Source organism: Buteo buteo, chromosome 4 (assembly GCF_964188355.1).
Source record: "Buteo buteo chromosome 4, bButBut1.hap1.1, whole genome shotgun sequence".
Classification (NCBI taxonomy): Eukaryota; Metazoa; Chordata; class Aves; order Accipitriformes; family Accipitridae; genus Buteo; species Buteo buteo.
Window position 1 is genome coordinate 36,206,588 of NC_134174.1, and position 21,363 is coordinate 36,227,950.

The 21,363-nt window shown below is 37.0% G+C and overlaps 1 protein-coding gene across 6 annotated transcripts in view; it reads left to right on the forward strand.

Annotated features, from left to right (window-relative positions):
* The window catches only part of CCSER2 (coiled-coil serine rich protein 2), a 75,374-nt gene extending 61,872 nt beyond the window's left edge, over positions 1 to 13,502 (forward strand). For 4 of the 6 annotated variants that reach the window (XM_075025529.1, XM_075025532.1, XM_075025531.1 and 1 more), the window contains one exon: positions 8,265 to 13,502. In XM_075025529.1, coding sequence (XP_074881630.1) covers positions 8,265 to 9,086 — 822 coding nt within the window. In that variant the 3' untranslated portion in view covers positions 9,087 to 13,502. Of the gene's footprint in view, positions 1 to 84; positions 170 to 8,264 lie in introns of all 6 variants that reach the window. The other 2 variants (XM_075025533.1, XM_075025534.1) reach the window with 1 other exon arrangement.
* Positions 13,503 to 21,363: the final 7,861 nt, after the last annotated feature.

Here is a 21,363-nt window from a genome sequence, read left to right on the forward strand (position 1 = left end):
AAAGAATGGTGTGGCTTTTTGGTGTCTTGTTTTTCCCTGTTCTCTTTTTTTATTATACTTCTCCCCCTCTCTCTTTCTGCACAGGGTGGGTATTCTGCTCCCTCCTTCTCTCCCTGGCAGGGCTCATTCCAGGGCATCCCTCGGAGTGTTCCACCGCACCGCAGACAGAGTGAGTCTGTACCTCTCACTCATCTCCCTCACCGTGTTCCAGTAGAAGCTTCCCCTTTGCACGCACTGTTCATCTCGTAGTATCCTCCTTTCTCAGGCAGATTTACAGGCATACACAATAGTCTGTGGCTAACCAAAATGCTTCCTTCAGCCAGTGTATAAGCTACAACTTGCAGCTTTATAACAGTTATTAAATGCTGATTTAATTCAGCAGTTCTTCAGGCAAACCTGAGTAGGCCCTTGTTTCCAGTCTTGTCTTAACATAAATCTTGCTTGCTGCATTTTCCCTTTCCTTTTTCATGGCTGTAATATATACCATCCTGTTTGTGTATGTGTTCTGTTTGCTCCTAAGTCTGCATGTGTACAAATTTGGTTGTATTTACATAAATACATTGTGGATGTACATAATATTGGTGAGAAAGTGTCATTTTGATTGCCTCTTATGAGAAGTTCTCTTAACTTTTCAGAATGGCTTCCCTGAAACTTAATTTTATTCTGCCCCCCCCCCCCCCCCCCCGATTTGTTGTAAAAAGGCTTCTAATACATTGAAGTGGCTGTTGCAAAACTTGCATGATTTATTAACATTCCTAGCTACAATGTGGGCTGATATTAGATGCATTTGTTATCTTGGCTTGGATCTGCAAAACAAAAGACAATTGCTGATTTTAAAACTGTGTGCTTACATAGACATAGAGAAATGGTAAGTCTTATTTTGTGCTTTGGTATTGCATTATAAACAGATAACTGTTCAAAGAAATATAACTAGTTCATAAAGCTAAAGTTATATTTTTAAAATGTACTGTAATTTGGGAATTACAGTGTGTTTGACTGCCTAGCAGAGCCCAAGAGTGTATTTGGACAAGACATAAAGGAAAAAGTAGAATAATGGAAACAAACTAAGATTTCCAGGGCCAATGGAGATCTGAAGAATAAGCTGCACCTGGAAAACTAAGTTTATGTATATTTCAGATTGCAATAATCCTAACTTATTTCAATTACAAGAAAAAAAATATCTTGTAAAGTATTTTGTAAATTGTGTTTCAAATACTCTCTTGACATTTCTGTGACAATGTTCATCTTAAAAACTCATCAGGAATGCACAGCCTGTTTCATAGGCTTTTTTTCTCTATGCAATGGAGGGATGTGCTTCATTTTCCTGTGTTGTTTGATGTGGGACTGTGTGCGCGTGTGTGTGCGCGCGTGTGTGTGTGTAGAACCCCTAAAGCAGATCATCGTGTCTTCTGTTCCTGGCTATTTTGCTGTCCTGTCAGGAGAGAGTCTCAGTTTAAAAAGATCAGTTTTACACCTGAGGAACACATAAATATCACAGTTTTGGGGCTTACTGATTGGAGACTCTGAATGGGAGGATGGTGTCTGAGCTGCCAGGTGTGTGCCTCTGCTGTCGCATCATTCACATTGACTGTTTAACTAGAGATGACAACTTTGCTAATCACTTACTAGTTCTCTGAGCCCTCACCTCATTCCTCCACTAATGGCAGGGACTTCTTATTCAGGGATTCTGTAGTAAACTTCCATTACTAAAGCAGGTTGGATTTTTTTTTTAGTATACATCTTGTACATTAAATTCTATGAATTACTAGTAAAGGAAATAAAGTAGATGAAAACCGGCCTTTGGCTAATGAACCTGAACTATAATTAACCTATTGCTTAGGAAAATAAATGTTTCCTATAACGTGGTGTTCCTCGCCTTTTTCTTTTAAGTCTTAGGTTTGCTCAAAAGATAAATACTGAGAGTAAAAATACAGTATAAATTAGGAGGTTTCTTGGACATTTTTACTGACACTCTTGAAAAATCAATGATTCATTGCTGTGTGAAGAGTCCGATAAAGTAGAAAATTACTGGAATTATCACTAGCATCCTTCTTTCCCCACATTACCTCTTCCCTTGGTCCAGCGGCTTTTGGTCTGCTGGTTTTGAGCTAGTACAGAATGCCAAATGTGGGGTTTTGAGGGAAGTGGTGAGCTGGGTATCACCATCAAGAATAGGAAAACCGCCTTGAAGTCAATGTTAAGTGTTCTTTTGAAATAATACAGAGAAGGTGATGGGAACACAAAGTAGTCTCGATTTCTGTTTGGCTGTGTTTTCTGTCTGGAGATCTTGGAATTCAAGCATTTCTTCTGTAACTTCTGGATCCTGAACCTAAAATATAATCTGTGCTTGTGAATACTGCAAGTTTCTTAACTATGTTGTTGATGGCTGATGGATACATAGATCACATACAAGCACTGTAGATATAAATCTGTAAACTGTTCATATTTACTTGTTTATATACTGTATAATGTTACTGCTGCTGTACAGGACAGGTAATATATCCCTGCTACGTAATACTACAATACTGTATCATATGCTTACAGTTCTTCTCTGTTAGCACCAGTTACAATGTTAGCATACCTACTGCTTAACTTGCCCTGTGAACTTACTGTATCACTGCAGTTTGTTAACACACTTTAGAATTGGATGTATGCTTTGCACTTTTAAAGAGAATTAATTTTTAATACTTTCACATTTATTAACTTCATGTTGTTTCAACAGCCTTGGAAGCAATTCAGCTTTTTGTATTTCATAAACACTTTCATAATAGTACATTGATTTTTGTCAATTTATGAACAAAATTACATGGGTTTTATTCCTATAATTCCTATATGTGACTTAAACTCAAGTCTTATGTAATGGTCCTTTATTTTTTCTCTTGGTTATAGGATATAATTTGATGACACAGCAAACTTCCTTCAATACAGTTTAAAACTTTTGCATTTGTATTCTGGAGCTTTAATAAGGCAGCTCTAGAAACACAGCATTTAGAATACACATTGTCAATGAACCAATTATGAACTCTTGGTGTTAGCAGCACAAAGTTGCTTTTGCAATTATCTTGGAAGTTCTGTGACTCATGTTAAGAGAGTGACAAATTATTAAAAATGTCCTGGAATCATTACATTACTGTCCTTTATATGTAATTATTTTTGCTGTGAGAAATGAGTGTTCAGCTATATTAAGAAAGTCTTTTAAGAAAAACTTCTCCCAAGTTGGGTAGGTGCAGATTGGACTACAAGAGAAATGTCTCTTGTACCTAACTAAGTATATATTTGCAAACAAAATTTTACATCTGGTCATATTTGTCTGTTTGTTGCACACGTATCGGTATTTATGGATTAAATGCCTGCTTTGATGTAGTTATATATTACTTTCAGTAACTTTTCTTTGAGAAAGACAGTGTTTTTCTTTAAGTTGGGGTTTCTATACAGACTACGCAGGAAAAAAAGATAATGCTATGCCATATTACCGATTATTTTACTGCCCTCATGTGGTAATGAATGTTGGTTTAAAAAAAAAAAAAAAAGGGTTGTTTAGTATCATTACTTGAAGTCATAGTCCATACTGTGGAATCCTATTTTACATTGTTGGACTATGGGTATAGTATAGCTAGCTAAAAGGGAGAAGAAAAAAAAATCCAAAATGAAGGTATTGGCAAATGCTACAGATTTAAGGTGTGAAATCGTGATGTTTTCCAGAGGTAGAGAGAGCTTTCCAGTGTAGCCTTTCAATAGGCTGTGTCTTCAAATGAAGACCTGTGAAATGACAGCTTATCCTGTGCCAAGGCAGTGACATAAGGGATGTCAGAACGGATCAGAAAATTAAAAACTTATGTAGCAGTTTGTGTCCCTTCCCCCTTGCTCCCACCTCCAAAAAGAAACCATGGTAGTTTGGAGTCTCTTCAAGCTTGTGAACGAGCTGCTAGGAAGATGGGTTATTAAACAGTATGGACAACATGATCAAAGTACGTAATGCAGTGTATCCTATGACGTTGTTCATTGTTAGATATCTAACATGTATGTGCATGGATGAAAGTATTTTTTGATGTACGCAGTTGTAATCATAAACGCAAATTGTAGTTACAGCTCTAAACAGTATTTGAAGTGTAAGAGATTAACTGTGTTACAAGACTTGAAATTGCAAGAGCAAAGGTATTCTGTGCAGGTCTTGCGGTAAATATTTGTACTGCATTACTTAAACACTATTACTACCTTTGTTTCTGGAAGGTGGATTAAAAACTAGTAGGGGACATGGTAATTGCAATTTAAATGGTGAAAAGTTGCAGTTCTGTCATGGCAATTGCTCATTGTTTTGTCTTGGTCCTCTGACATCATTGTCCTTGTCTTTTTCTTGTCTCTGCTTTCCCATTATGCCATTGGCAAGGAGTTGAGAAGTTAGTCCATTACTTCTGTGATAAAGCGTGGTACAGTACAACTTCAGATTTCTTCCCATCTCCTCCTCACGCATTTTCACTGTTGTGTTGGGTTTTTTTTGTTTGGTTTGGTTGTTTTTTTCCCTATGCATGATGCATGTCTATTGGAGATGTGCATGCAGTTTTCAGATTTCTCATTGCTTCACTTCCCTTGTTCCTCAAAATACTGCAGGGAGAAAATGCCTTTATTTCATTCTACAGAGGTATTAGGGTATCAAGATGGGGACTGAGGTTAGAGATACAGAATAATCAAAGCAAAACTGAAGGGAATTTTAAAGTAGTGATATTGCAATGAATGCCACTGTCATGACCACATTGATTTGACTTCTTTATCAGTATAACATACTTGTCTCGATTTTCCAACATAAAGCTAGTACAATCTCAGTGGTTCAATAACTGTGTAATCCTCTTTGTGGATATGTTGTCATTTTTCTCTGGATGAGGTAATAGCCAGTTTTATTGAGAGAAATAAGAGAAAAATCTCTTAAGCTAATGTGGTAGGGACTGCAATTTAGTAATTTTGATTGGTGCATCAATACATGCAAGTCTTTGAAGCTCTTTCTAGTACAGAAAAGTCTGTTTCTTTGTTGTGCAAAAAGGAGCATGTGCACAAAGCGTTTTGTCTAGTGTACTTTCAATTTGGGGAGAACTAATTCAGTTACACTGTACTCAAAATGTTTTAGAGTCCAACTTCACATTTTAAGAGTATCCCAAAGGAATGCAGGTGTTTGTCCACCTGTATATTTTCCTTATGGGACAAAAATAAAAGTCTGGTTAGCATGACAGTCTGCACCAAGTCATGGTCTGTCCCACCCTGAAATATCAAAAGTGCACTCAAAGCAATGCAGATGACAAACTTTTTTTTTTAAGACTTCCATGAAATAAAATACTAGGCCTAGAACGTGGAATGCTTCTTTATCTTTCTTTTCCCCCTCCTTATTGTGATGGAATTCACCAAGTACTAGTCCTTCTGCTGGCTGCGTTTTTTTTTGTTTTGGTTTGGGTTTTTTTTGACTAGTAACATGTCCATCATTTATTAAGACTTCCCTATTAAAACGAAAACTTGTGCATAAGGCAAAGATGTGAGCTGTGGAAGAAGATAATGCAGTTTTCACTGTTAAATACCTTGTCAACTGTTACTTGCATAATTTGGAAGTGGTGTTTTTCTTTCCATGTCATCTTGAATGTTAATACATGTAGCAACTTGAAGAGATTAAAAACTGTAATCATGATAATTGGACAGATTTTGACTAAGTAGAAATACAAAATTAGGAAACAGTACAGTATTTAAAACAACTTAGCAAAGGTGATACCAGAGCTTTAGTGTCCTCATAATTCTGAGCACGTAGCTGTTTTCTACCTTTGAATTGCTAACTTTCTGCATATTAAGCTGCTTAGACCTTTTTCGGTTATGAAGGATAATGAGGAAAATGTGTATTTGGCTATTTTTATATATAAAAATGCAAAATTGCCCAAATGCAAAAGCTCAAATATTACCTAGTTTTTGTCAAAAGAACTCAAAATAGCATTATTAAAAGCTTACTGCTTTGCTGTATTTCAGATATTTTTGTGTTTAACTCAACTTTCCATACAAATTTAGTTTCTTCCGTAACTTACAAATTTTTCATTTTGCTGATTAGTATAACTAGGATTATTTGATATAAGGATAGGATTTGTAATGCTTAGATTCAGTATTTATCTGTGTTTTTGAAGACTGGCATTTAGAAACCCATTCTAGGTGAGGGGGAAAACTTTTGTGACAATAATTTTTACATATTAGAATCTGACACAATACTGTTTGCTATAAATGTACTGATTTTTAAATTCAAGTAGGATTAGAAAATTGGAATTATTTGTCGAAGTATTTTTATGGGAATCGGGTATATATTGCTTTGGTTTCTGCACTCATTTTTAGCAGTTTTGTTTTTGCAGGTGAGGTTGCAAACCAGTAAATCATTTTGGGTAACATCTGTCTGTAAGCTGGAAGGATAGTGACTTCTGTAACCCATTACATAAACACTGAAAAAATGACAAATATCTGGAGGATTCTTTTTTTTATAACCTGTAACTCTCTTAATATATTGAAGTATTAATTGTGTTTAGTACTTCCTTCCTGTAGGATTGCTTGGTTAAGAAGGATTCACAAAGTTAAGCTAGTTTTGGTCACATAAGGAATAATGTTTTGATACTCATTTGACACTGTATTGAATGCTTTTTTCTTTTTTTTTTTCCTTTTCCTCCCTCTTTCCAAAACAATTGTGTTCAGACTGCTCAACATATTTGCACTTACCTGTATATCACTTGCTGATGTCACTGGTCCAGCTTAGATGTTGCCTTTGCTTACAGGTAGAACCAGTATATTCTAAACAGAAAAACTGCTAGGAAATCAAAATTAGATTGAGAAACCTTGATATTTCTCTCATTACCTCTAAATTTTTTTTCTTGATGAGGAATTTTGAGGATTCAGTTTTCAGTTGTAATCCTGCCAGGGAAAAGATGAAAAGCTTAAGGAATCCCAAGACATGCTATCGTCCCAGAAATGTAACAGGACTTTGGCATGCACAGCTATTATTACGTTCTTCCTGCTGATTCTGAGAGGAGCTAAAAAGACCAGACAAATAAACTTCATTCAGAAGTTATGAATAATTCAAGAGAGTAACTGAAGTGACATTTTTAGTCAAATCTCTTAAAGACAAACATTGCTTCTTTTTTACTGACTGTAATTCAGTCATAAATAAATGAAAACCTGTTTACTATGTACATGCAATCTGTCAATTGGTAAGAACTCAAGTAGTTTAGGGATAAGACTAGCTTGCGGTAGTTCAGTTCTGCTCCTTCACAAAGAAAATGAGAAAATTGTCCAAACCTGAAACTTGCTAAAACTATAGTTTAAGTTTTAATCTGTTTTGGGATTTGCCATCAATTATAGAATTTTTAATAAATCTTCCCAGATCTGTATACAAGTTGCAGGTCTAGGATGTGTTTGTGAAGCTAGTGCACACATTAATCTTTAAAGTCTTTTTACAGGGAAGAGCAAAGAGAAAATAAAAATGACCCGGAAGAGGTACTGGCAATTCTCTTGTCTGATATGTGTCTGATTAGATTGTATCTTCTGATAAAATGTAAAATCTTCATTAAGTTACCTTTGTCCCTTGGTTATCAGTGTAGTAGTGTATGATCTCTAGCTTCACATGTACTCTGTTGTACTGCTTTGTAGGAAGATGGTTTCTTTATCAGCCCATTTGGAATCCATTCAAGAAAAACAGTTACCTAAGACTAATCAGTAGCCTAATTACAACATACCTCTATCACATTATCTGACATCTGTAAAGCAAGGAAAATGCACTGTAAATTCATGTGGTCCATTAAACTCCTTTCCTGCCTGTACAGTATGGAACATTGATAAAAGGTTTGGGATAGCTAACTTGAGCGTGCAGTGAATAGAAATTAAAAGATGGATACGGTCCGATAGCTGTTGCATTGGTTTATTCAGCACTTCAGAGTTGATCAGTACTTGTGTGCAATTCTTACGCTGTCCTGCAGATTTAGGTGAAACCATCAACCATGCCTTTTTCGTGATTCTTTTTTTAAGCTAATGGGTTTCTTTTTTGTCTCCGTGGTGTTATGTATTTCAGTGCTGGTATAATTTTTTCCACTTAAGTTACGTGTCCCATGAACCATTCTGTTTTGCCAAAGTCAAAGTTTTGATTTTAAAAAAACCCAGATATACAGCCCTTATCAAGCATCCAGTCAGCGCACATTGGATTCAGAGTGTTATTTGGTGCTTTCTTTGCTTAATATATTATTGTATTATTTTCTCTTTAACAGCCTCAAGTACTACAGCCTTCCAGCAGCCTTCCCAGTTCCACAGACCTCGCCCAGGGAAAACTAATAAAAATGCCACATATCGAGGCCCACAGTGAATATCCTAAACATGATCTGCATGAAAATAGCAATCATCAGAATCAAAATGCTGCAGATGTGTCTCTCACAAATAGCCTGAATGATGTAAACTCTTTAATGAGCATACAATTAAACATAAAAGATGAGAATGCATCATATTTGGAAAATTTGAAAAATCAAAATACTGAAGACCCTGGAGAGGTGGCTATTAATAAAGAAGGTACATTACCATCTCATTCCTGTTTTCAGACCTCTACACGAGCTGATGCTAGAGGGGTGCAGACTGAATTAGCTGTGAAAGGTCAACCTTCATTCACAAATCAGGCTTCTCGGCCAAAGACTTTAAGAATCGCAAAGCCCCCAAATGCTTTAGTGCCTCCTACAATGGCCGTTCTCGCACGATCTGCAAATCATTCCGCTGCTTCCAAGGAACGTGAGCTTCTACCATTAAGTAGTTCGACTCGGCTACAGCCAGCATCTGGTCAGGATAACCTAAAGGGTAAACAGAGTCAGAAAGTGTCTAAACTTCGTCCACCAACTATGTCCTTTGCTAAATATAAGCAAGTGAGCAGTCAAAAACCCACACCAGTATCTCCAGAGCCTCAAAACACCTGTTTGAAGACTAACATCCCAAAGCCACCATTACAGAGAAAGGAAAATGCGCAGACACAGAATACCGGTTTGCATTCTGGGGATAGTTTGCCCTCTAATCGGCATTCCCGCCTCCCTAAACCAAAGACACACTGAGAACGTACCTACATCTCATTGAATGATGCCATACATTAAACTACTTCCTATGTTTTGACTGCCTTTGAGGCTGCTTTATCTACAGCCTGCAAATCCTGAGTGAATTATTAAAATAGCATCTTTCTTTAGTCTTTGCATACTCCATCCTGTGATGTTCTGAGGCTCATGTTATGAGCTGTGCAGCTTCTCTTGAGAGTGTTTTATTATATCGTAGGTCTGTATTAAAGATTGTATTGCCTGGTGATCTTGGTAATTAAGTAAATACTGAAGTCTGTGGTGACCACGAATACCAGAATGCTGCACTATGTATTTCAGGATTGCAGAAATCATTTCTTACCTCTGTTTATTTGAGTTATTAGACAATGAAATTACTATTCGGTTTAACTTCTTGGTTCTGAGTACTCGTTAGGTTAGAGTGGTGGAAAATTAGACTTACTAGCAGATGTTTTATTGGCCATAATTCTGACTCTGTATTCCAGAGGCCTATGCAAAAATCCTTGTATTTATCATTATCTCAAGACTGACATATTTAATGTTATTTAATCTGATGGGTTGGGTGGGTTGTGTTGTTTTGTTTTGCTGTAATCTGAAGTTGCTCTGTTCTTTCTTTATCCCATTTTCACTGTTCACAGACAATAAGCAGATTTCACAGGGTGAAACGAATCTTCTCTCTTAAGCATCATCATTTGTTAAAAGATTGTGGTATGTTTTTATTGTGTTGAATAGACACATTACTGGGTAGAGTCTTGAAACGCAGTGCTAAGGATACTTGTGCAAAACCTTCTAATATAGGCTCTTACGAATTGGTAAGTAGGGAGCCTCTGGGAATAAGGGGTCCATAACACCTATGTCAAGGTTGCACAACATGCATTTTAATTAGTATTTTTAAACTTTTATTGTACTACTTGTATTTATTGATTTATGTTTAATATTGAAGGACTCTGAAGTACCTGGCTTGAAATTTTGCACAAACTTTGCCATATATGTAAGGATTTGAAACTATTTTACGGAATAAAACTTGTATAACAAAAGCAACTATTAAAAAACAGAAAAAAAAAAGATAATTAACCCCACGACTTGCTTTGAGCAATCCTATTATGTCCTAATCCAGAGCTGGTACTCTTAAGAGTTTTTCAGAGATGTGTATTTTGGTTTTGTTTTTTTTGTAATTTTTTTTTCTTTTTGTAATTTCTACAGAAGTGCATGATAACTGGGAAGGAGCTTTTTGGGGAAATAAAGCAAAAAAACATTTTTCTGCTCTCTAGGAGAAGTATTTTTTCTGAAAGTGGTCTTGAAATATATACCCATCATAGTGCAACTATGGGACTGTGACACGTGCTGTGAGTTAAATATATGCATATCCAGTGAAGCTTTCCAGAAACTTACTGTTATGTCATATCTCCAATTCTTCCCTACTTTCCCATCACTGTCTTTTGGATGTTACAGATTGGGGTTTTTTCCTGTTCTTTATTTGGTTTTAAAATCAGCAGCAAAAGGCTGTTACAATAACTTTGCTCAAAATCTGTTCCTGAACAGCATATAATGCCAGTAAAATGAAACATAATAATAGTTTGTTCTAGGCTTTGGCTATAGGATATTGACATACTACCGTATTTTCTTTGAGAGAATTAAAGTAAATAGGTACAGACACTTCATAAGTAAGTTCAATAATCAACTTCTGTAACATAAGCCCTTTAACTAGGGATATCCTGATGGATACCTTAGTTGGATGGGAGATGGAAAAAATATAATAATTTCAGCTGAATTTCTCAGTACATAATTAACATCCAAGAAAGTTTTTGGATTTGTCGCACTGTAAATTCTTTTAACTGACAATGAAGTAGAAAAATTAAAAGCTTGGGGGGGAGGGGGGGGGAATGGGTAGGGGGGTTCTATTTCAGAACTGCTTATATCGATCTGAAATAAGAGACCTGCAGGACTTCCTGTTAACTGGGGCAAAGACAATGTAAGCAAGAAGTAACAAGGATAACGTTAATTGTTACAGTTGATATAGGATCAAAATAACTGTGATTCAAGATTGCTGTAACAATTATTCTCCAGGAAAAATTCTTTCCTTGAAAAGCATTGAATTAGATGGCCTTCAGTGTAAAGCATTTACTTTTGATAAGAGAATAAAACTCACTTTTTATATTCCCCAAAATTAGCTCCTGGCAGCTAACTGTTTCTCAGGAGTTTCAAAACTGCTGAGGGAATGATCAGATTCCTGGTTCATTTTCCGGTCCATATAGATTTCTATGGAAGGTGGGTTTTTAAGTTTACTTTCCTTGAAGAGAAGCTGATTTTATTTTTAGTTGTATATGATTTTGTGTAAAAAGATGATTTTCACTTAATGTTATTGACAGAGATATTTCACCATGAGTTCTTTTGCTTCTTACTCTGGAGGTATCACCAGCCTGACTTAGTCATGTTAAAATTTTTATGTTTACATTTAAAAGTATAGATAGATATCTGCACCTTTACTGAAAATTAAGGAATGAAGCAGAGATGATCAGGGTTTTCATAAAAAAGAAGATAGTTCTTAATTTATTTTTTTCCCAGAAGAACAAAAATATATTTATTCTGTGGGTTTTTTCTGTGTTAAAGGAGCATAAGTAGATTGCATTCTTTGTTACAGCATTTCCCCACTTTGTTCTGACAGATTAGCGAGACATTGAGCTGGAGACAGCAGGATTTAATCACGGATGAGACAGATGCTAGCCTGAGTTGTATTTATATTCAGCTACTAGCCTTGCATCCCTCTAAAGCCAACTACGTATTTTGGCTCTTCAAACTTTACCAGGGAAGGCTCTGTTGCATGTATAGTAAGTCCAGAGTATGAGCAAAGCCTGTCAGTAGATGGGCAACTGGAACAGAAGTAGTGAAGTTTGAAGCTTCACTTCAGTGAAGGATGGGGGTTGAGGGGAGACAGATAAGAGGGCGCTGTGTAGAGCTTGTCAAATGGGATTAAGTAAGTATTTTCAGGTAATGTATCTACCTTATGGAAGGTCCAGATATATCATCAGTACTGGTGCAGATTATCCTAAATGTGTAAATTAAAGGATGTGATACCCTCAGGGTATTTTTAGGTTTCTAAAACTGGTTTATTGCCATTTTTTTGTTTTTGATTTCTCATTCTTTTGTGCAATATTCACAAAAGTATTAAACTACTGTTCAGTATGTGTGTACAGAGGCAATTACGCATTTTAACAAGTGAATAAACACAAAAGAAAAAACAGAATTGCACTTTAAATGAGCTTTATTGCTTGGAGTTGTGCCTAAAATAATCTAGATGCCTCCCGCTGTGTGTGGCTTTTGTTTGAAACCAATTTCCCTGCTAGTGTTGCTGTTTCCAAGGTATCTTCACATCACTTTCACAGAATCGATATGCACTCTAGCATGTTTAAAAATATTCATATAGTGTACTGAGTTTTTGTTGTGCAATGACTTTTAATTTTACTGTGGAATTTTAACACTGATGATGCAGCCAGATGATTACCTTCCCCTTCCCTTAAGCTAGCACTTCCTACTGCCAATCGAGGCCAATGGCAAATCTTCCCTAGGACTAGCATAGCCCTTAAAGAATAATGTTCCCAGCATATGTTTTTGTTTGAGAAAAGAAGTGCAATATTATCTCTTAGATTTTCTCAAAATAATCACAAAGGCCCTGAAAATCCAAAACACACTGAATTTTTCATATAGTTCCAAAAAGAGTGGGTTCCTCGACTTTACATCTCATAGCAGTGAGACTAGACATACCAACTAGACTGCATCATAGGTCAGTAAAGTTCATCTCATCCTTGATCTAAATGCTGATTTGTTGTAACGATGCTAGAAAACCGAATACCATGTGCGTGGTTTACTTTGTTTGCATGTCACAACCATATGCACATTCTAAAATGTCATACTTGGGTAGGTTGCATGTTGGGGGGGGAAGTATTTCTGGTTTTGCACAGTACATAATCCTCTTAATATGGACATTTTCTTGCCATACAAATGGAAATCCATTCTTGAATTGGGTTTCTGTAGCTATTCCTTATCTCTTTATAGTGGCTTTTTCTGAGCAGAGTGGATTTAATACATGATCCTGGTGATAGGTCTCAGTATAGTCATCTTACAACTATGCTATCAAGGAAATTCAGTCACTGTTGTGGTAAAGCTGCTCACTGCCTACTTAATTGTAAAAGCACCACAATAAAACCAATATAATTCCAGTGTCAGTGAAATTTTAAATTCAATACTAACTAAAACAAGAGGTACCCTTACTATCTGCTTTGTTGTTTTTGGTTTTTGACCCAGGCCAGAGTAAATACTGTATATTGGAATTTGCTTGTAAAGTTGATTAAAAAACCTGTATGTAAAAATTATTTCCTCAATGTTGCTCTAGTGAATAAAAATAAAAGTCATAATTCTAATAAGTGTCCATTTCTCCTGACTGTTCACTTGTATGTTTTTTAAGTCATTGACTGTGTAGAATTATAGGATTGTAGACAGGAAATTTTGGGAGAAGGGGAGATTATGCTTATACCATGAGACTTTTTTTATTAAAGAAAAAAGAAAAGGAAAAAAAAAAATCATAGAAAAGCTAAACATTTTAATGTATTGTTTCCGGATGAACAAGGACTGATGTGGCTAGTTTTTAAAGGTATGTTATTTCACCTATAGTGTGCAGTTGAGAAGAGTATTTCATAGAGTTTTCTTACATAATCACTAGTTAAAATTATTATCATAAGAGAATACTTTTAGAAATTTATTTCCCCACAGGAGTCCAAATCAATACAATGTATGCATACATGTAAACATTCATAAAAAGCTCCTAATTGTATACCAGTATACTCCCCATGGTTTATTATTCTTGAGAGAAAAGGAAATCGGCTCCGCTAATTTCATATGACCTGTTTCAGTAAATGGTAGTTCAAGGTTGAAATTTCAATCAAAATTGGGGGATTGGTAAAAGGAGAATCTTGTAGTTTGAAGTAAGAACATTTAAAAAATGCTGCAGACAGACACTTGTAATCCTTAACCTAAGATCTTATTTTGAGCTTCAAGATGATCTTTGAAGACTTTCACAGGTTTTGGGGCTGGGGGGGAACTGCTGCATAGGGTTTCCAAGTTCAGACACGTTTTAGATACCTTCCTCAACTGAGGCCCAAAAAGCTATTACATATTGTGGATCCTCCTGCCTTGTAGTTCTGCTGGATAAGTGTGCTCTTTGTTACTTGGTGGACCAGTCTGTGTTACAGCGATGTCTAATCCTATCGGTGTGATCATCAGCTGTTAAACAGCTGATGCAATGACGATGTAAATAATGTTCCTAAAAGCTGTAATTCGCATCTTCCCTGTCTTCCCTGCTCTCTCCCATCCAGAGGCAAAGGCCTTGTGGCAGTGATGAGCGATGTTCTGCTGACTGGACTGAGAGCAGTGGTCCCCTAACACCAGAGCAGATTGGGTTTATTGTCATTGGGCAGAATATTACATGTGAGGAGAAAGTGTTAGATGCTGAGACATTTCTGACATTTCCTCTCTTTTGCAACCCAGAATCAACATCCTTGGCACCTCTCCTTGTGCAGAAATGGTTTATTTCTATGAGCACTTTTGAATGCAGCTGATCCACAAGACTAGTTAATATCGAAGCCTATGTAACATCAACCAGATCTATGTGGTTGCTGCTTTCACTGGGTTATGAATATTAGCTGCCATTTCAAATAAGAATTGGCTTTTAGCAGAGGACGCTGAACATAAATGCCACAGCTCTAAAAATGAGTTACTCAAGTATTTCGTGCTAATCAGTCAATCTGAAAGGTAAGGGGGGGGGGGTTCTGTTAGGAGTTCTAGGTGTTTTCTGTGAAACCACATGCAGCAAGAGTCCTCCAGTCCAGTCCAATACGTGAGGCAGTTCTGCATGCTTGCTGGAAGTCCTCACTGAATATAGTGGGAGTTCTTAGTTTGAAGCTAAAGGCAGAACTAATTGCCTTACATAACAGACCAGGAACTCTCTTTTAAGAATGATTTTGAATTTGTTATTCCAAAGCAGAGCAAAATCTGAAAATTTCAAAGCTGTTTAAAATGCTTCCCTCCATCACGGCCTCTGAAAATCACTTCAATTGTTGAAAGCATTTCATGACAGAGGTTGGCTTTTAAAGCCTATTACAATGCAAGCCTCTGAAATAACCCAATCTGTCAGGCATTTAAAAACAGTTGTAGAGATGAGACAGTCCAACAGTTACTTCACTTTTTTCTTTTTTTTTTTTTCAGAAAATTCCATAGAAATGCAGCAATTTGGGAGAAACATTTAGATTTCAGTGGAGCTTCAGATTCTGACAGAATGTGGTTCACTTAATACCTCTCCAATCAAAACAATTGTTTAGATTTTATTCTGAAGAGACCTGATACATCATTATCTTGGGTGCTACAGTTAGAAAGAGAGTCACTCTTGAAAATCAGCCTGTGTAAATTTCCTTGATTTCCTTATGATCATCAGTAGAGAATAGCTTTTGTGCACACACAGTGGTAAGTCTAGGGATGGTAAATACCACTAATTTAGCTGTATCAGACATGTATGCATATAAAACCTGTGAGCCTTTAAAGACTTGGATCATTTAGTCTGATAGATTTCAGTGCTTAGTAATATAAAAGTCCAGTGATTCCTACAATTCTTTACTCCATTTTAATTGCTACTCAGTTTGACAAACTGTACTAATTATCCCCTGCTACCTTTAATCTCTGTGCCTTAGTTTCCTCATACATAAAATGAAAATACCAGTGTTAGCAAAGTCCAGACTTGCAAGATTCTATGCTGACAGCATGATGAAAATTCCCTGAGGAAACAAATCCTCCCTTATTTTCTTGAACATTATATTAATCTCCCTGCATTTGCCTGCTTAGGAGTCTTCAAAAGCCTGAGCTATATACAAAGCTCAGATTTAAAATAAATTTTTTAAAAAATTTTATTTATTTTAAGGTAATTCCTTGCAAGGCAAGTTTTGTGGACGTTATTGGAACTATTTTATTACTACCAGATCCAGTGAATTTCCATCTTATTAGGGTTCCACAGCAGTTATTTGCAGGAATTCATTAAGTGTAAATGAGAGGGAATAGTTTCTCTATGTGAGTTAAATGCAGCACAGTGGACAAGTTCTCTGAAGCCCTGTAAGGAAGTTCTCATGGGAATATGCATCCCAAATAGTACACTGACAATATCGTGGGGTAGTAGGAGCCTGTGTCCCCATCTTCCTGAAGGATTCCAAAGGTTCATATTATATTTATGCAAAAAGTTGTGAGTTTATTGACACTTTTTTAATTCCACTCACCTGTGGTAAAGTGATTTGAGCAGCCAACTTCTGTGTTACTCAGACTACTATAGGCAACTCAGAGTTCAGTCCTGATTTATAAACCCTCTCAAGTCCTGCTCTGTAATTTCTGTGGGTTGTTGCTGTGTTATTTTTTTGTACTACAGTAGCAACCTAGAAGCCCGTAGTCACAGGTGAGAGCCCTTTGTGTGATGTTGTATCCAACAGTAGTAGTGAAGCAGTTATTGCTGTAAGATACACAGCAGAAGGTTGTCAAGCTGAGTTGATCCTGCCAGGATCTGAATTTATGTTTCTAGAAAGTCTATGATGTTCAAACCATATGCTTATAAGCTGTTGCAGATTTGGTATTACCATGCAGGGAAGCTTAATGATACACAGCCTCTCTGCTAATAATACTCCTGTGCATTCAATTTCTTACTTCAAAAGAGTTAGTTAAGGTCTATGTGTGTCTATTATATTAATGACTGTTGAAAGCTCTATGTGTGGCATTTCTGGGATGTGCAGCATACTGGAAAAATACTGTGTATTTGTAGTTTGTATTTATACATGCAAAATAGGTATTTCCTTTAAAATATGCTTCTAATGACACTTATTTTTGAGCTGCTTTGAGGGTGTTAATTTTCTCAAGGGATTATTTTTGACACTTATTATTCTGTTATGTAAAATTATCTGACTTCATACAAATGTATTTTTTTTTAAAAGGAGAAAAAGGGTCATGGAGGTTCTTTTCAGACTTCAGTATTACACCTCCTACACCACTGACACAAAACACTGCCTCACTTGGTTTTTGTATGTTTTCTGGAGTCTTATCCTGGAATGTGACTAGTGTAGGTACAAACTAAAGAAACTAAGAAATTTGAGGAGGGGCATTAGAAATATACTAATGGTCACAGGATAATTGTTACAGAAGGGTTTTTCAGCTGTTACTGTAAGAACATGGCTCTACATTGTGCTAACTACTCTATATGGAGTACTAGTTGCAGAAGCCCTAGCAAACCTGTTTTAGGCAGTGTCTACAGGGAAAATAACAAGGTCTAATAGTATGCATTTTCTTGGTAAAGCACTTGGAGCTCTACTGACAGAAAAGGACAAGAATTAAATGTTATTTTAATTGTAAATGCATAGAAAGCAGGTGGATAAGAGCAAGCAAGGTGACATGCTTTGATGGGCAAAAATCCCACGGATAAATAGTTCCATCTACTCCCTTTCCCTCTACAGATCAGCTTAAGAGAGAACTCATATTTTCATCTGTCTCGATAGCGAAAACTTCTGTTCTTGCCCTTCCTCCACTCCATTTTAATACAGACAGAAGGCTGGACTTCTGCTCCAGTAGACAGCAGAGGGCAGTGCAATGCAAGCAGCCGAAAGACGGCATGTTTATAACCCTGTCATTTCTGTGTATGTAACTTCTGTACGTGCCAAAACACCTTCCTAGGCATAGGTGGGGCTATGTCTTTTTGACTAGCATACAGACCATTCGTCTCCTCACCCTGTCCTGTTTGCTTTGATGGGCCAGCCCCAAACTAAGCGATACTGATTTATTATTTTCAGTGAGCGGGAGCAACATTGCTCAGTGTAAAGAAGCAATCACCTGTTTGGAGGTGGAGGAAGTAAAACAGATAGTGATAATCTCAACTAAAGAATCTCTATAACTTGAACTGGAATAATTTAGTTGTTTTCCCTTCTCGGTCTCTGTGACAGGCTTGTCTTGTTTCAGCCAGCTGTATTTATCAGCTCACTTACTGCTCAGGTCAGAAATCCACAAGGGATATGGCAGATAAAGACTAAACGCACAAATGTGTTTGCAACTCCAAGCCCTTGTAGAAATCTTTAACTGCTCTTTCAGTGCACAAACATACCCCGCAGAGAAAAGCCTGCCTGCCTGGGAAGAAGTGTTCCCTTCACTACACTGCAACAGTTTGCTGTGCTCATGGTCACTTTTGGAAAATTACTCAAGAAGAATGTATGTGTATTTTCTTTCCTGTCTAATTGTGCATAAACTTTACTGTATGTAGCATAGACTAATCAGAAATCACTATTGCTATTGGGTCGTCAGTTTTCAGTGTGCTTTAAATGAGCCTGATTTCTTGAGCATACTTTTGTTGCATATATCAAAAAAAACCCCAATTACTCACTTGTAAGGTTCCTTGAATTTAGTATCTAATAGGTAACACTTCCTCCTCAGACCTTCAGCAATGGAAGCTATCACTTGTGTTGTCTGCTTATACTACCATGTTTCATTTCCCAGCAGTCTTGGTTGTCTGTTGGTTTGTTAGGATTTGCACTTTGATATGCAGACGTTATAGCAGTGAGCAGCTCCACTGCAGTAAGCCTTCCATTTTTGCACAGGAGGAGGTTTTTTACATATGAACATGTTTGAGAACTTGGTTTAATTTGCTTACCACTGAGAATGCACTGAAATCTTGTAAGGGTATTTGATGTGGAACAAACTGGGGAAATAACTTAATTATTTGGATTTTATTTTTATGAAATATGAGGCCTGTTGTGATCACATTAAAGATAACATTTCTACAAGTAGGGCGAGTATGAATTAAGGTTAGAAGAATTGATGAATTAAATGTTACTGCCCTGAATTAGGATAGATACAAGCAAGAAATTTTTCAGGGAATTAAATTAATTATATACTAGACCTGGGGCTTTACATGGTGACTTGCTTGTTTGTTTGATTTGTAGCTCGGACAAAACTTGGACTCATCTGTTTTTTCTAGCAGTTCTGTTCTAGTACACAAGGAAAAGATTCTTAATGACCCCTAAAATGCATAAAAAAACGCAATTGTTTGAAAATTTGCCTTTGAACGTTCAAGTAAATTGAGTCAGTGTTAGCCTGTTACCATGTTCTCATACAACTTTTGCTTTTTAGTACTTATTCAGAAAATTTTTCCTAGTCCCTCTTCTCTGAAAAACTGGTATTCTTATTTTGACCTGTAGCAAACAAATCACTCTTAAATGACAATTTACATTCATTTTAACAGTAAGCAATCAGGGCTTTATACCTGTAGAAATACAACGTGGTACTTGGCAAATGTGGTGGCTATTGCTAGATCTGTGTGATCTTCTTAGGATAGTAGTGCTTTGCATCATCACTGAAGAATAATTCATTTTTTCAGACTGCATCCAGCAGAGGGAGTTTTTTGGTCTTTCTTTTTTAAAGTAATGGCTTTTTCTCCTATGTTCCACAGATGCTATAATATGAGTTATCATTGGTATGTACCATTTAAGCATGAAGAACAGGAAGGCAGTGCTGACTTACGCCATTATAAAAGGTTTGCCAGTAGCTCTTGCAGGCTGGAAGGAAGCTGCATTCCTGAAGCTGTGTGAGAAAGCTGTAACATCAAATCTTGTAAAATCTCTTGGAGGAAGGACTGGCCATGCAATCAGCATGTTTGCCATGCAGCAGAATACAGTGCAGACTTGCCTGAGACTGCAGTAACTTCAAGACAACAAGGAGAACAACTATGTTAATAACTATGCCTGTCCCATCTAAATGACAATGCATGGTAGCCGAAAATATAAATTGGCTGGTGTTGGTGCTAGTTTAGGCACCTGTTAACCACATCATGTTCCAGCATGTATGTGTCTCTTGTTTCTATTTCCCTTTTCTGCCCTTGCAAAATGAATCATGGACAACAGGGCAGAGCTCACAAAGGCAATTCTTTTTGAACTTCTAAGGGAAACATATGGATGCAGAAGGTACCTAGCCAAGCTGGAACATCATCGTATGTATGTGTATGTATTTTCTAACAAAAAAGAGCAGTAGAAGGTTCATTTTACTATTTTCTGTCTTGCCAGCTATATCATACTCAAGGTGATACTGGTGCAAAGTCTGGAAGAAAAGATTCAGTTCTATCTACTGAAGTATTTTGACCCCATTTCCAGAAGGCTGTCGCTTCTCCTTTGACATCTCCAGTTACACTACGGACCTGATCTGTCCTGTCCAAGTTGGGAGAATAGAGGAGTGAAACGGCTGGGATTCCACAGCTCTGCAGACATGACCATAGCGGTTTTTTCCTTTGTCTTTTTTTTTTTTTTTTTTTCCCCTAGGATGTCTTCATATATGGACACAGACTCTTGCCTGCCATGTATCTCCACAGTCCCCCTAGCTGTTTACAGATGTGGATTTCTTTTACTTGTAATTATATAGAAGTGTATCAGCCCAGTAACTTAAAGCATTCTGGATCTTTTCCCTTCCTTTTTTTTTTTTTAAGGCTATCTGCAGACAATTTACTTAGCCCAGCTTTTCACATCCACATTATTTTACCTGCTTTTCCTGCCAGTCCTAGATTACATTTGGTCTTGGCACTTATTTATTTGATTATTGGTCACTACTTCCTTGTTCCTCTCTTCTGTAGTGACCCATGGGCATTACCGAGTTTGTCTTTTCATCGTGTAACTACAGAGGACACAAGCCTTTCAACAGCAGAGTGCAGACTGACAATGAATTAGCCTCTTCCTAGTGGAACCAAGGCAATCACTTTTCAGTCCTGAGTCTGCTCCTCAGAGATGCTTCCTTGCTGTCTAAAGCCATATTGTCAGCCTCTGTGCTATCAAAGGTATGGGAATAACTAGTTCTCCTCAGCTTTGGGGTTTGGGTTGTTTTGCGGAGAAATGAACTGAACACTGTCTGAGTTATTTTAAGTAAGCTATTGGTAAGTCTCTTCAAAGCTGTAGCTTTGATAAGGATTCCACCTCTGTTTTCTTCCTTTTATTTGCTCCGTTAAAACATGCATGATCTCTCATCACACCTTTGGCGCTTGGCTGTGTTCTGAGTAGCTGCAGCTGAGCCTGCTGCTGTGGTGGGGAACCTGAGTGAGCTCTGCTGGAAACACGCAGCCCCGAATCTAGTAGCAGCTGCCCCAGCTGCTGATAGCTGTGTGCAGTGCTGTGGCTTTTTTTTTTTTTCCCTTTTTTTTTTTTTTTTTTTTGGAGGGGGGGAGGTAATGGCCATGGGT